The 14,965-nt window shown below is 44.2% G+C and overlaps 1 protein-coding gene across 1 annotated transcript in view; it reads right to left on the bottom strand.

The window, feature by feature from the left end:
* PGAP1 (post-GPI attachment to proteins inositol deacylase 1) overlaps nt 1–14,965 on the bottom strand; it is a 316,353-nt gene that overhangs the window by 224,199 nt on the left and 77,189 nt on the right. Inside the window, exons 8-9 of the mRNA XM_072120897.1 lie at nt 13,723–13,828; nt 8,988–9,043 (exon numbers count right to left, since the gene is read on the bottom strand). Coding sequence (XP_071976998.1) covers nt 8,988–9,043; nt 13,723–13,828 — 162 coding nt within the window. The remainder of the gene's footprint in view (nt 1–8,987; nt 9,044–13,722; nt 13,829–14,965) is intronic.

Below are 14,965 nucleotides of genomic sequence, written 5' to 3'. Positions count from 1 at the left end.
CAGTGTCTCAATAGGAGACATGAGCATTTTTCAAGGGGACCAAGGCTCTGCACAGGAATGTAGCCCTCCATAAAAATGTAATACATACAGTACTATAGCTAGAGCCAGTTGGCACTGGAAAAAAATAGCCAGTTGCCTCAGCTTTAGTGTACAAAGAGGAGGAAAAGGAGGAGAATGAGGAGGAGGAGTGCATACATGAGAATTATTCAGGTTGAGCTGCTTTCACCTGGTGGAGAATGGAAATCATGAGAAATCCATGCTTGATTCATCTTGCTAAACATCAGACTGTCAGTCGACAGGCGTGTACGCTTATCGGTGATGATGCCACCAGCTGCACTGAAAACCCGCTCAGACAACACGCTAGCAGCAGGGCAGGCAAGAACCTCCAAGGCGTACAGCGCCAGTTCGGGCCAGATGTCCAGCTTTGAAACCCAGTAGTTGTAGGGAGCTGTGTGATCATTTAGGACGATGGTATGGTCAGCTACATACTCCCTCACCATCTTTCTGTAAAGATCACCCCTACTCTGCCGAGACTGGGGACAAGTGACAGTGTCTTGCTGGGGCGACATAAAACTGGCAAAGGCCTTGTAAAGCGTACCCCTGCCAGTGCTGGACAAGATGCCTGCTCGCCTACTCTCCCTCATTACTTGTCCAGCAGAAGAGTGTGCATTCTCACACTCCTTTCCTCTACAGGGAAGAGAGTGGAAAGATTTTGCTTGTACTGTGGGTCCTGGAGAGTGAATACCCAGAAATCGGTGCTGGAAAAAATTCTTGGAATGCGAGGGTCACGGGATAGGCAGCCTAGCATGAAATCTGCCATATGCGCCCAACGCGCAACATTTCACAATTCAGGCCTCACTGGCCTGACTCTCCATTTCCTCCTATTCCTCCAAATCCTCTTCTTCTGCCCATACATGCTGAACAGTTAAGGACTGAGCAATGGTCCCCTCTTCTGTGTCACCAACATTCTCCTCCTCATCCTCCTCCACCGTTACACGCTGAGAAACAGACCGGAGAGTGCCCTGGCTATCAACAAGGGAATCTTCTTCCCCCGTCTCTTGTGACGAGCGCAAAGCTTCCGACTTCATGCTGACCAGAGAGTTTTTCAACAGGCCAAGCAGCGGGATGGTGAGGCTTATGATGGCGGCATCACCACTGACCATATGTGATGACTCCTCAAAGTTACTCAGCTCCTGACAGATATCAAACATCCACGTCCACTCTTCATTGTAGATTTGAGGAAACTGACTGACCGTGGACAGTTCTGGTGGAAGTTGACATCTGGCAGTCTACAATCGCACTGAGCTGCTGGTAAACTCTGGATAACATGGTTAATGTGGAATTCCACCTCGTGGGCACGTCGCACAACAGTTGGTGAGTGGGTAGTTGGAGGCGGCACTGCGCTGCCCTGAGAGTGGCAGCATCTGTGGTCGACTTTCTGAAATGCGCACAGATGGGCGCACCTTCCTGAGCAAATCAGACAGATTGGGGTATGTCTTGAGGAACCGCTGAACTATCAGACTTAACACATGGGCCAGGCATGGCACATGTGTCAGTCTGCCGAGTTGCAGAGCCGCCACCAGGTTACGGCCGTTGTCACACACAACCATACCTGGCTTCAGATTCAGCGGTGCCAGCCACAGATCAGTCTGCGCCGTGATGCCCTGTAATAGCTCTTGGGCGGTGTGCTTTTCATGGCCTAGGCTCAGCAGTTTGAGTCCCGCCTGCTGTCGCTTAGTGACGGCACTGCTGCTGTGCCTAGAGCTACTGACCGATGGCACCATGCCCACGGATGGTAATTCGGAGGAGAAGGTGGAGGAGGGGTGGGAGCAGGAGGCATAGTAGGCCTGAGAGACAGTGACCGAGGTGGGCCCCGCAATCATCAGCGTCGGCAGTATATGAGCGGCCCCAGGGTCAGACTCGGTCCCAACCTCCACCAAGTTAACCCAATGTGCCGTCAGCGATATATAGTGGCCCTGCCCGGCAGCACTCGTCCACGTGTCCGTGGTTAGGTGGACCTTGTCAGAAACAGCATCTCCAGGCTCACTAATTTGGAGATGTGGACGTTGAGGAGGATCGTGGATGCGAAGGTGTGGTTTTCGAGCAGGAGGTGTTTGTGCCTCTCCGTCTGGCCATCCACTGCCTCTCCCAACCTGTTCTGGTATAGGACTCTCCTCCATCTCAGAAGCACTGTATTCACCAGGCCTATCAACCCAGCTTGGGTCTGTCACCTCATCATCCTCCGATCCCTTAGTCTGCTCCCCCCTTGGACTTCCTGCCCTGACAACAACTTCACCACTGTCTGACAACAGTGTCTCCTCATCATCCGACACCTCTTTACACACTTCTTCCACTACGTCAACAATGTCATCATCACCCACAGACTGCAACCGTTGGAAAACCTGGGTATAGGGAAAGCTCAGCAGCAACCTGAGAAGTCGTTTGTGACTCTGGGAAGGGTCCAGATAACAGTTCCTCTGAGTATGCCGACTCAAATACCAAATTTTCCTGGGAGGGGGCAGACTGGGGGGAAGGAGGTTGAGGAGTGCTCACTTGGGTAACATGGGTGGACTGCGTGGAAGCCTGACTGGTGGACAAATTACTTGAAGCATTGTCCGCAATCCACGACATCACCTGTTCGCACTGTTCTGGCCTCAACAGTGCTCTACCACGAGTCCCAGTAACTTGAAGTATGAAGCTAGGGAGTGTAGCTCTGCGGCATTCCCCTGCTCCCTCATCAGCAGGTGGTAACTCACCCAAGCCCAGGACCACGGCCTCTGACCCCTGCAGTAATTGGATGCCCATGCCCTCGTCCTCTTCCCTTAGCCCTCGGGTTCAACATTTTCCAAATTAAATTTTATTTTATAGACAAAACAGAAATATAAACAGTATTTTTTTTTTAATAGAAAAAAACGTGCAGAAGAAATCAGACAGCAACCTCAGAAGATGATTGCTATCGCTAGTTTCTAACGAACACTGACAGCACACAAAAGATTTTGTGCTGTGACTGTCACTTTAACTTTTGAAAAACGCTAATGTAGCCCTAACAAGGGCTGTTGGGTTCTTGGAGAATCACTCCTGCCTTACAGTAAGGTTATTGGAGAATCACTCCTGCTTAACAGTAATGTACTAGAACACCCGAACGCTATCCCTGACCAGCAGCAGTTCTATCCCTAACGGCATCCAGACAGAGAATGATCCAAGCAGCGTGGGCAGGGGCTAGTATATTCCAGGGTCACTTGATCAGACCAGCCAACCACTGCTATCGACATGCAAGTGTACCACGTGATGCTGGGTGTACTGCAGAGTCTCTTGGCTTGTGATTGGCTGTGTTTCTGGCTGCCAAAAATCTAAACGCAGCGAGATGCCATTTTCTCGAGTATGCTCGCTCATCTCTAGTGGCTACTTTGAAGAACCTAGAAGTATATCATTCCACCTGTGTTAATTCATAGTTGTGATACTTTAAAGGGGTATTCTCGTCTGGGCATTCACATTCAGTTTCATTAATCTGCCACACATAAATATTTCTTCAATTAGATGTTATTAAAAAAAATTTACCCGTGTGAAGATAATTTCTCATAAATGTAGTCATATGGTCCCTTCTAAACAACACTGCCATCTCGGATATGGCAGCCTTGGCTGGAGTGATTGCATAAAAAAAGCAAAAGTTTTTTGTATATGTAATGTCTGGGAGTTACTGCATGTCCCACAGACGTCCTGTGGTAATGATCGATGAATCCAGGAGATCAGGCAGGACTCAATAGTGCATGTCTGGCCACTGCTGCCAAAATGTGAGGTGGTCATCTCGTTTCTAAGGGACAGCATGGCTACATTTATGAGAAATTATCTTCACAAAGGACACTTTTTTTTAATAACATCAATTGAAGAAATGGAAAAACTTGTTGATACCCCTCGTTTAATAAAAGAAAAACCCATGAAAATAAACAAATGAAAGGCAGACATTGCTTTTCAACAATGATTCAAGAGAATTAAAAATAAAAAAAATCATGAAACAAGCCTGGACAGGTACCCCTGAAAAAAATGTGAGCCAAGAGACATGTTAAATCAAGGTGTGTCCCACTAACTAGTATTACAGGTGTCTACAATCTTGTAATCAGTGGCTTACATCAAATCAAAAATTACATGTTAAAGATAAAGGTTATAGGTGCGTTAACTGACTTCCGGCAGTAGCTGAGCTCTGCTCCACTAGCAGGCTCCTTACTATAATCCTGCTGTAATGAAGGCTGCAATCCTATGCCGGACACGGGCGAAATGATCCTCGAATAGAGACATGAGTAAGTCTAGGGGCTCCACGGCCACTGGTCGCCTAAAAGAATATGCCAGGCCAGCTCCTCAAAATGACACAGCTACTCTGGCACAAGCATGGGCCGCAGGTGCGGTGGAGGGAGAAGAGTATGCACAGGCCTCATACGGGGAACAGGAGCTTAAACTGAAGGTGGTCTCTTCCCAAATACTTGCTGCTATACAGGATTCCACGGTTTTCAGAACATCTAAAATGGACGAGATTTGGGTAGACATGAGTTTGCTCCATCAGAATTTGCAGAAGCTGAAGGATAACATCTGTGAAATCGAGCACCACATCTCATAGAGCAGGGGTCAGGAACCTTTTTGGCTGAGAGAGCCATGAACGCCACATATTTTAAAATGTTATTCCATAAGAGCCGTACAATATGCACATGACCCAAGTAGATAGCTGGTCCCAGTGTCACAGGTGCCCCTGCGATCTACGTCTTGATCCTGTACCTCACCCTTGGCTGCCACCGTGGAGAAGTGGTGCCTCTGGAATGACCTGGTGGTACCATGCTGCAGCAAGACCATCCTGCTTTGCGGCGGGCTCTGGTGAAGACCGGGTGCCACTTAGATTCCGGTCCTAGGCGTCTGCTTACATCATCATCATTCGTGGTGGTCCAGGGGGTACACTACTCCAAATCTTGACACCCACCACATGCCTCCCAGTAGATGGGTAGCCACAGCACATGCCCGCCAGTAGATGGGTAGCCACAGCACATGACCGCCAGTAGACCTGGGTCGTACAAAGGACATAGGCAGAGGTAACATCGCTGCCTGTGTCCAGTGATCAGTCTAAAGATCTGTCTGAGAGCCAGATGCAGCCAACAAAAGAGCCATATCTGGCTCCCGAGCCGTAGGTTCCCTACCCCTGTCATAGAGGATGACACAGCCTCAGTCCCTGCACAAATAGCTGGTCTGGAGAAAGCCGCGTATCTATGGATCCAAAACTCTGATGATTTGGGAAAACACTTGCGCAGTGCTGGGGCTGCCTGAACGAGTTGAAGGCGCTCGACAGCGTTCAAAGAAACACGATTCAAGGCGGTACTCCCTAATGTCCCTGTTGCTGTTATATGTGGTGGAAAGAGCCCACAGGGTAACGACAAAGCCACCACCACCTGGTGCGAACCTCAGAACCATGCAAGCATGCAGTCTGTGCAGCAAAGAGAGGCACTATCCTGACGGTTGCTAGAGATGCTGGAGCTTAAATAAATCCTTATTCTTGGACATTTCAGCTGCTCTTCATAAGTCTAGGTGACCTTCATGGCAGTGAAGAAAAGGCTTAGGACTTACAAATCCACTACTCAATGGTCTACTTCGGAAGCAGTAGATTGAATTTACACTATAAGAAGATCTGCTCGCCCATAAACTGCTAATGTTATTTCTTGCCTGAAGGTGTCCGTTCAACATCCATGGACATTGCTACATTATCTGTAGAGATATTTTAGAACTACATGCTCTATGCAAAGCACTTGGTAATACTCAGCTATGCCCCTAGTTGCTACCATTCCTATTGGTTAGGGAGTTATTGGGGCACCTGAAAGTGAAGCTTACTATGGCGTAGTCACTTCTAACTACTAGTTTTCGCTTTATGTCCGAATAGTGTTATGTAACCAATATGACAGTCCTTTTATGGTTATGCTTTAGGGCCCAGCTGAAGGGAGGTGCTTTAGTTTTTGCGCTGTTAAATTAATAGTCAGTGCAGACTACCCCTTATACTGTAAAGGTTTTCTGCCTCATGGTTATAGATAGGTAAATCAGCTAGGCGGAAACTATCTACTAGTTCTTGACTGAGATACAATTCCGCCTGCAACTGTTTACATGAGTTTTAGGTTTTGTTTTACGGTTTTATATTGTATTTTTCATTTTTTAAATGACATATTATAACAATGTAAATGTCAATCTCTATTGCATCTTGGAATGTAAGGGGTTTGGGGGAACCCCGTAAACTTAATATGGTTTTTGCTGCACATATAAGACACTTCTTTTCTATCATTTGGCTCCAGGAAACACATTTGATCCCTTCCACGACTAAATCCCTCTATATGTCATGGGTACAGTGGTCGTCCCAATCCACCAACACCTCGTACTCCAGAGGAGTTTCTATCCTGGTCAATAGATCGGTACAATGGGATGCAGGCCAGATAAAGAGGGATCCAGACAGCAGATATATTTTCGTACAAGCCTAGATCAATTGCAGATCCTATGTTTTATTAGGTTTATATATCTTGCATGCCCACTCTTTGTCTGTTCTGCATGATGCCACTTGTAAGTTCAGACACTTGTTAGGAATACTCTTTCCATAAATCGATTATATTATAGGTAAACTTAGTACAGTATCTCAAATGTAGGCCATCAACTATCTGCCTGGGGGAAAGGGGCAACTCCGACCACTCCCTCATTTGATTGGAACTTAGAACGTTACATACCCCAATTCCGTGTAGGTCTTAGAAAGATTCATCCCTCTTGGTTCAGCCTCCTGCCTGCCACTGACCAGACAGCCGCTTTGTTGCAAATGTACTTTGCAAGTAGCGATAGCTCCGATAACCATTCGTACTACTGGGACGATCTTAAAACCCAGAGATTATTAACAACTTTGGCTCTTATTCTGGGCTGCATATCAATTGGGGCAAGTCGTGTTTCCTATTTAAGGACCCTCTGAGAGCAGCCAACCCCCCCCCCCCCCTGTAATTTATGATTTGTTAAAAATTATAAAAATAAATGTATTGTGATACTCGATATTGATCCTATACTATTAAGAAAAGAAGTATTATTATCTGAATGTTTAGGGTGCGGTCACATAGGATGTTTACATTCCGTTTAGAAATGCAATGCAAAAGTCTGGGGGTGGGGCTCAGTCTGGTCGCATTTGCATTTCCTTTGAAACACATGCGATCAGTAATGGTGAACCAGTGATGTGCCAGGAGGCTTTAGTGTTTTATGACAGTGTAGTATATGTATTTTAAAGGTTGTCGTGGTAATGTTAATATAAAATAGTATACTAAATAGTATAATGTAGACAGGTGTTTTTGATGTCCGTACACTATCCTTTTTTTGAGGATAGCAAACAGATCCACTGTTTCCTATGCACTGTTCACGTGTCCATTTCACGGATGTGCAGACAGTGAGAAAAAAATAGCAGCATGCAGACCACGTGGCCTTTTCATTACCCTCTATATCTATCTATACATACCATACAAACACACACACACACACACACACACACACATCATAAACACAACATACACACACATACTTAGATATACACATTGGCAATTTCAAAATAGTTCTTTTTTACATATCAAAATGTACACTGCACCCCATCTTTACAGAAAAAAACAGAACTGTAGATATTTCTGCTATTTATTCAACAAGAAAAACTGAAATATCACATGGTTACATACTCCGTATGGAGTAAAAGGACCTTTTTGAGCTAGAACAGCCATGAGTCTTGTTCAGAATGATGCTACATGTTTGTCATACCTGGATTTGGGGTTCCTCTAATATTCTTCCTTGCAGATCCTCGCTAGTTCCCTCAGGTTGGATGGTGAACATTTGTGGACAGTCATTTACCAGTCTCCCCAGAGATGCTCAATCATGTTTAGTTCAGGGCTCTGGTTGGGTCAGTCAAAAATGGTCACAGTTGTTCTGAAGCCACTGCTTTGTTGTTTAGCAGTGTGCTTCGAGTTGTCATCCAGGATATCTCTGTACTTATCCGCATTAAACTTTCCTTCAATTGCAACCAGTCACTTGAAAAACACCTCCATAGCATGACGCTGCTACCACCATTTTTTACTGTTGGGATGGTGATGAGCAGTGCCTGGTTTTCTCCTCACATACCACTTATTATGAACACCATAAAATTCAATCTTCACCTCATCAGACCAGAGAATCCTATTTAGGTCTGGGAGTCCTTCATGGTTTTTTTTTTTGCAAACTGTATACAGGCTTTCACTGAGGAAAGGCTTCCATTAGCTCACTCTGCCGTAAAGTCTTAACTAATGCAGGGAAACAGGGATAGTTGACTTTTCAGAACTTTCTCCCATCTCCCTTCTGAATCTCTGGAGCTCATCCACAGTGATCTTGGGGTGCTTCTCCCACAATTGCTTAGTTTGGCTGGACAGGTAGGTTGAGGAAGAGTTGGGGTCATCCCAAACTTCTTCAATTAAAGATTATGGAGGCCACTGTGCTCTTAGGAGCCTTGAGTGCTGCAGAAATTTGTTTCTAACCTTGGCCAGATCTGTGCCGTGCTACAATTCTGTCTCGGAGTTCCTTGGATCTCATGATTCTGATTCATGTGTTCTGACATGCACTGTGAGCAGTGACGTCTTATATACACAAGTGTGTGCCTTACCAGGTCAATGAAAGAGTAGAACCATCTCAAAGAGGATCAATAGGAAATGGACAGCATATTAAGTTAAAAATAAGTGTCCCAGCAAAGGATCTAAATACTTAGAACCATGTGATATTTCAGTTTATTTTGTTTAATAAATTAGCAAAAATATCTACATTTGTTATTTTCAGTCAAGGTAGGGTGCAGAGTGTACATCAGAAAGAGAACTTTTTTTGATCTTACCCATTAGCTGCAATGAAACAAGTGGATATATCTGCAGAATACAGTATGCAAGATGTTCATATTTAATATAACTATGCTTAGCACCAACATTGAATAAACTTACCTTTGTAATGGTAAGATCCCAGTTTTTTGATGTAATAAAAAACCATCTTGAGGGTTCTAGAAAATAATGGAATTACCTTTTTTAAAAAACGAAATTTTAATCTTTCATATGTATACGGTGTTGACAAACTTAAAGGTTAGCGATTTATACAGTTGTCTTGTCAACCTTCAATAGTTACATTAAAAAGTTATAAAATAAATAGAAAATAAATGGAAAAAGATCATTTTAGATCAAGTAATATTACACATAAACATATTTCAAGGAGACGTGGCCTGGCTATGTCAAAGACAGGATGCCTGCTGTGCTAGGTCCTGCTCTGACCCGGGAACTTTACCCAATAACCAGAGCCATTGGACGAAGATGTCCCCGAGATGCGGCTAAGCCGCGTGTACAAGATAGCCGCCACTACATGTATAGGTAGTAGCAGCGGAGGTATGCCTGATGCCATGCGAAGCCTCCCCGCAGACCATCCCAGGTAGGAGACAAGAGCGCAAGTTAAAATTCGGCACTCCTCTTTTGCCTACAGCAGTCCCGTTGTGACACAGGGTTAATGGGGAATGTCTGACGAGGAACTGCAGAGACACCCACTCAGAGGAGCCGCATGCACACCCCTTGCCGCCGACACACTCCACTCAGCCATCATGTAGCGCAAGGCCAGCACTTCTTACTGATGACCCTGAGATCGACTAGGCTCTGGTACTGGCATGGCTTACACCCCCATCAGGAACCGTTGCCAGCACATCCCATTAACATAAGGCAGGTGCCGTTGATACAGGAAGGTCCACAGTAGTAGCCCACCCAGTGCCCCCCTGTATCAGCAACCCTGCTGACAGTCTGCCGACCCAGTCTACACATACATCAGGGACTGGGTCTTGGTGCACGGCACCAGACCTGCAAGACTGTAATGTCACCCCATGGTGATACATGGAGAATTACACCAGCACACTGCATTCCCCCCCCCCCCCCTTCCCTCTTGAATGAGATCTAGCGGATCTTCATCCTACTCAGAAGTCTCCCTCAGGACATCATGTGGTGCAGGGTGGCCCTGAGAGATGAAGAGGAGGGAGACATAGCCAGAATAACCTTTTCCTTCTCTGGATTTGTTGTATAGATGCTTTAGATCTCTTGTTTTCTGTGTTGCTACAGATTATTCTTATCTCATACAGGACCGATTGTGAACCCATGAGCGCATGCATCTAAGAGCAGATTGCCCAATAGAGCTACTTGTTAGTAGTGAGGTATGCTCATAGGGTTCTTAACGATCTAATAGGTTTTCCATTTGAGACCTCTATCGACTAATTAGCTGTCATAAGCGAATCCTAGCAAGTTAGCGGATTCTTAATGTGCCCGATTTAGAGCCATTTGATGCTCAGGTATTTACCCATGTCTATCTTTGCTGAACAAAATGTTTATAGTAAAATATCAAAAGAGGGTTGGCGGTGACCCTACGGTTAGGCTCGCCCTATAGAAAATCTCCCTGATTGGAGAATCGCACCCAGATGGTCGGGACATGTGGTTTATTCTCTCCACCCCTGTAGTCTAGCGTAAGGCTTCTTCTTCCTTGCTGTGTAGAGTACCTACAGCATTATCCTTCTCTCTCTTTTCCTACGTTTGTCTGCTGCTTCCACCCATTACCTCACCTTCTGTCACTCCTGCTCCCTTTCCTCTTCTCCCCCTCTTTAACCCTCTTGTATCCTCCCCCCGCCCTACCCTGCATCTCCAATACCCAACGCGGAAGGGAGTGCAAACTAGGTTCTGCCCCGGATTAACCTTCCCCCTGTGTCTTCCCCCCCCCCCCCCCAACTTATGCCTCTACATTCTCTTGTTACTTGATCGCTGTAGGAGCGCCGCTTCCTCCCTACTATTGTTACTTGATACACTATAGAAGCGCCCCTTCATCCCTACTATTGTTACTTGATCGGGGGTTCATGGAAGTCCCGAAACAACTGGGCATTGGGCCTACATTTTTGGGGAAGATATTAGTTCTATACTCCCACCCCACAGCCAGGGTATGTACCAATGGATAGCTATCTAAACCGATCAAAATATGAAATGGCACTCGCCAGGGATGTCATTAACCCTACTACTTTAAGTCTTCATCTGGCGACTGCCACACTTAACAACCCCCGACATCCATGGGGTCCATGGGTGGGTGAACACATCAGTATAAAACTGCATTATATGCAGTCTACCTACTCCTATATGTTTCCCAACCTCGTATCTCCTTACCAGCCTTGTGCAGAGCATTCAAAAGATATATAACTTTAAGATCAATTATGACAAATCTGAGGCCCTGAATATCTCGAAACCCTGCTTCCCCCACCATCTCAATGTGGAGTGGATGCAGAAGATGATCCAAATCTTTTGCATGGAAGAACTAAATTGCAGATGTCCACAGTTCTTCAGAGAAGTTTCTTAAAAGTCTGGCAACCCTGCTTTTCCTTTCAGGATACTCAGGGCTTCAGAGGGTAGGAGCTAGGCCCCAGTCTTCCCCATTCGTTTCCCATTGTAAAGCATTTTTTCTCATTTTTCTATCCTTTACTAGTAGCTTCCCTCCCCTTTTGAGTCTAGATCTTCTCCCTGCCCTATACTTTGTACCGTTTGTTGGTTTGTTTTTAAGTTGATCCCCCCACCTTTTCTTTTTGTCCCTAGCCTATGTTTATGAGTATCTCTCTTTGCTCAACCATCCTTGTAGCCATGAAACTTAGCCAAATTTACTTTATTAAAAGGTGGTATGAACTGGAGGCTCTAAGTTTTAATTTCTGACAGACTCAGATAACCTTGATGTGCTTTCATTATAATTGGAATGGTCAGATGCAAGTTACCATCTGCAACTACTGTGAGCGTCATTTCACACTATTCATATGGATAAAGAGTCAACTCATAACTACCAGCACGCATAAGCTCAACACTGTTACTTTTTCTGACCACAACTTCAATTCTGTGCAATAGGGACACCCTGGCAAATACAGTCCTTTCCCTTCATGACACTCTACATTTGGCTATGCTTAATTTTTCTGTGTATTGTTATATAGCAGTGGTGGCGAACCTATGGCACTGGTGCCAGAGGCGGCACTCAGAGCCCTTTCTGTGGGCACCCGGGCCATTGCCCCAGCACACCAGACAGGACCAAGCAACTTAAAAGATGCTGCTTTGTCGTATATTAAAGTGATTAAAGTGATACTTACTTTGCTACTTGGGACTGTAGAAAGAGGGAGAACGTGTAGACAGGACCAAATTATCTCTCAATTGTGCTTGTCCCACAATTCTCTGTGTACAGAGAGACACTAGAAAGAAGCTAAAATGATGCAAATTTTCCATCTTGTCCTCAGGAGGTTAATATGATTGAAAGTGGTCGGCATCTCAGGATAAATATGCGGGGTTTTGCGTTGCAGTTTGGGCACTCAGCCGCTAAAAGGTTCGCCATCGCTGTTATATAGTATGCCTAGTTGATATGCCTTTGTGGTTAATGTCTTGTATTGTGTTTCTACTTAAAAAAAAATTGATTTGACATAAATGTATTTCAAATTATTTTCTCAGGTAACAAATATGCTTCAGAATAAACTCACTCACTGCGCCTAATTTTACCACAAAAAAAAGGAAAAACATACTGACTCAAGTATAAGCCTAGGGTGGAAGGCATTCGTCACAGCCTCTACCCCACTACATAAATGCCCAGAAGTATTCAACAGAGGGCTTCTCGTTATACGATATGTGGATCAGTATCATGACAATCAACACCAACAAAATATCCCCCCCCCCCAAAAAAAAAAAGTGTTTAGGATGTCTTCACATGGTGCATTTACATTGCATTTAGAAACGCAATGCAAAAATCTGGGTCTCACCCTGATCGCAAATGCGAAAACAGTTTTGCCTGTTTCTTTGCGAGGAGGGTTTTATTTTATTATATCTATTGTTAAGGTTGTCCAGCTAACCTTGATATAAAATAGTAGGCAAGTTCATAGGTTAGTGGTTAAGATCACTGCATTCCTATTTAATGATAGGTTCAAATCATGTCTGATACAAAAAAGAATTGAATAACCTTAAAATAATTTAGAGATCTTGCATCAGCCCTTAAAAGATTTAGCAACACCATGTATTGAAAGGTGACGTGGTTCCTGCTCTGGAAATGGCCCCGTACATCAACCATAAGGCTGGTGGCAGTGTATGATGAAGCACCAATTTCTCCCTTCTCTCCGCTTCTTCCTTTCTCTCTTTCTTCGATCCTTCTATTTCTGTATGTTTTGTACTGCTGCCCCTCCCCTCGTCCCAAGCCCCCTCCCCTCTCCTCCCCCTTAGTAAAGTGCCATTTGGGTAGATAGTTGGAGAAGTACATGTTTGAAAGATTTTTCTTTCCTGTTTAACTATGTCTATGCTATATGATTAATAATAAAGGTTATTTTGATCACTATAAGGCTGGTGGCACATACCCATGCTATATCCCTGAAAGCTAGACACAGTGCTAGTCTGATGCCAAGGACGGTGCCCAGCATGGTACTTCTTGCATTATATTTCACTAGAATAAGTGGAAGTAGTCCAGTCCCTGGCACTGTGCTCAATCCATGGAAAGAAGCCAGAACACAAGCTAATATTCACAGACAGAACACAGGACTATTCAATCCTATATATGAGAATAGTATAAATAATACTATTCTCACATATAGGATCTCCAAAAGATAAATGTCAAAAACAAAATAAGATAAGAAACAACAATGCAGTTAATATTGTTACATACCCAAAACACTTATGGTTGTTTCAAACGATGGCTCATAGAGTTTTGCTGGATGTCTGACAAAGTGATGTTTTAAAACAGTCACTCTCTTTTTGGAATCTTGTGTTATCTAACAAACATACAAAAATTAATATAGACACGTCTTAAAGCAAAATCTATAACTTACAATTTTTTTTTTTTTCTTGACTCGAGTATGAGCCGAGTTAGGGTTTTTCAGCACTTTTTTTTTGCTGAAAAACTCAGCTTATACTCGAGTATATATGGTATTTCAGAATTGGAAAGCTGCATAAATGCATATAAATCACCCATTAGATCCAATTCTAAGATAACAGAAGGCATGATAATCATCAGCAGAAACCAACCTGATAAACTCCTACTGGGATGTTGCATCTTGTTTCTTTCATGTGTCAGTATGGTGGCATCCAGAAAATCAAATATGAAGTCATTCTATAAAGTCACAGAGGCAAAGAGTTTTCATTAAAGTCAAAGTTTCCCTTCCTCAGAATACTCCCTCTCCTGTAATTGATGACATTAGTAACTGGGTGTCCTGAAGTCTGATTATGTCAGTCACAGTAGAGGTGGTGTTCTGCGGTGGGGAAAGCTTCACTTTAGTATATTCTCTGCTTCTGTGACTTTATACAGCCAGTTTATGTCTCCTGGGCGATGCCACAACACTGGGTGATGAAAGAAACACAATCTGTTAGTGGTTTATTTGGTCAAATTCTGCAGAAAGGATCCCATTAAAGTAAATTATGCTAATATTTCTGAAAACTACATTTACCTTAACAGCATAAGAAAATGTAAAAAAGTGATTATAGTATAAATACAACCTTAGTAAAAATCAGAGAAATTATTAACCAAGAAATATCTTTCTTACAAATATGACTGTACATGAAAAACTACAGAGATACAGGGATTGTTATCTGATGGGAAAATAGGATCAGCTCATAAGATTCCATGTAATGCCTTGACTGTAATATTCTTATGACCACTAGTTTGCCAGCATGCTGTTTTCTGTTCCATGCCGTTTCCCGCTCCATGATGTACTCCATTGCGATGGCATGACGATAGGCAGATTGCGCTGTACACCATTATGGACCTGTTGCTGGTTAAAGGGGTTTTCCCATGAACACAAGTTAGGAGGGGTGGGGTCCCACGTACCTCCGTCGTACCTCATAGACCCCCACCAATCAGCAAGTTAGGGCCCAACTTGTGTTCATGGGAAAACCCTTTTAGGCCATCACTG

The sequence above is a fragment of the Engystomops pustulosus genome, chromosome 8 (assembly GCF_040894005.1).
Source record: "Engystomops pustulosus chromosome 8, aEngPut4.maternal, whole genome shotgun sequence".
In the NCBI taxonomy this organism is placed as follows: domain Eukaryota; kingdom Metazoa; phylum Chordata; class Amphibia; order Anura; family Leptodactylidae; genus Engystomops; species Engystomops pustulosus.
The sequence above is the reverse complement of the archived record's forward strand: the minus strand, read 5'-3'. Positions and strand labels throughout refer to the sequence as shown.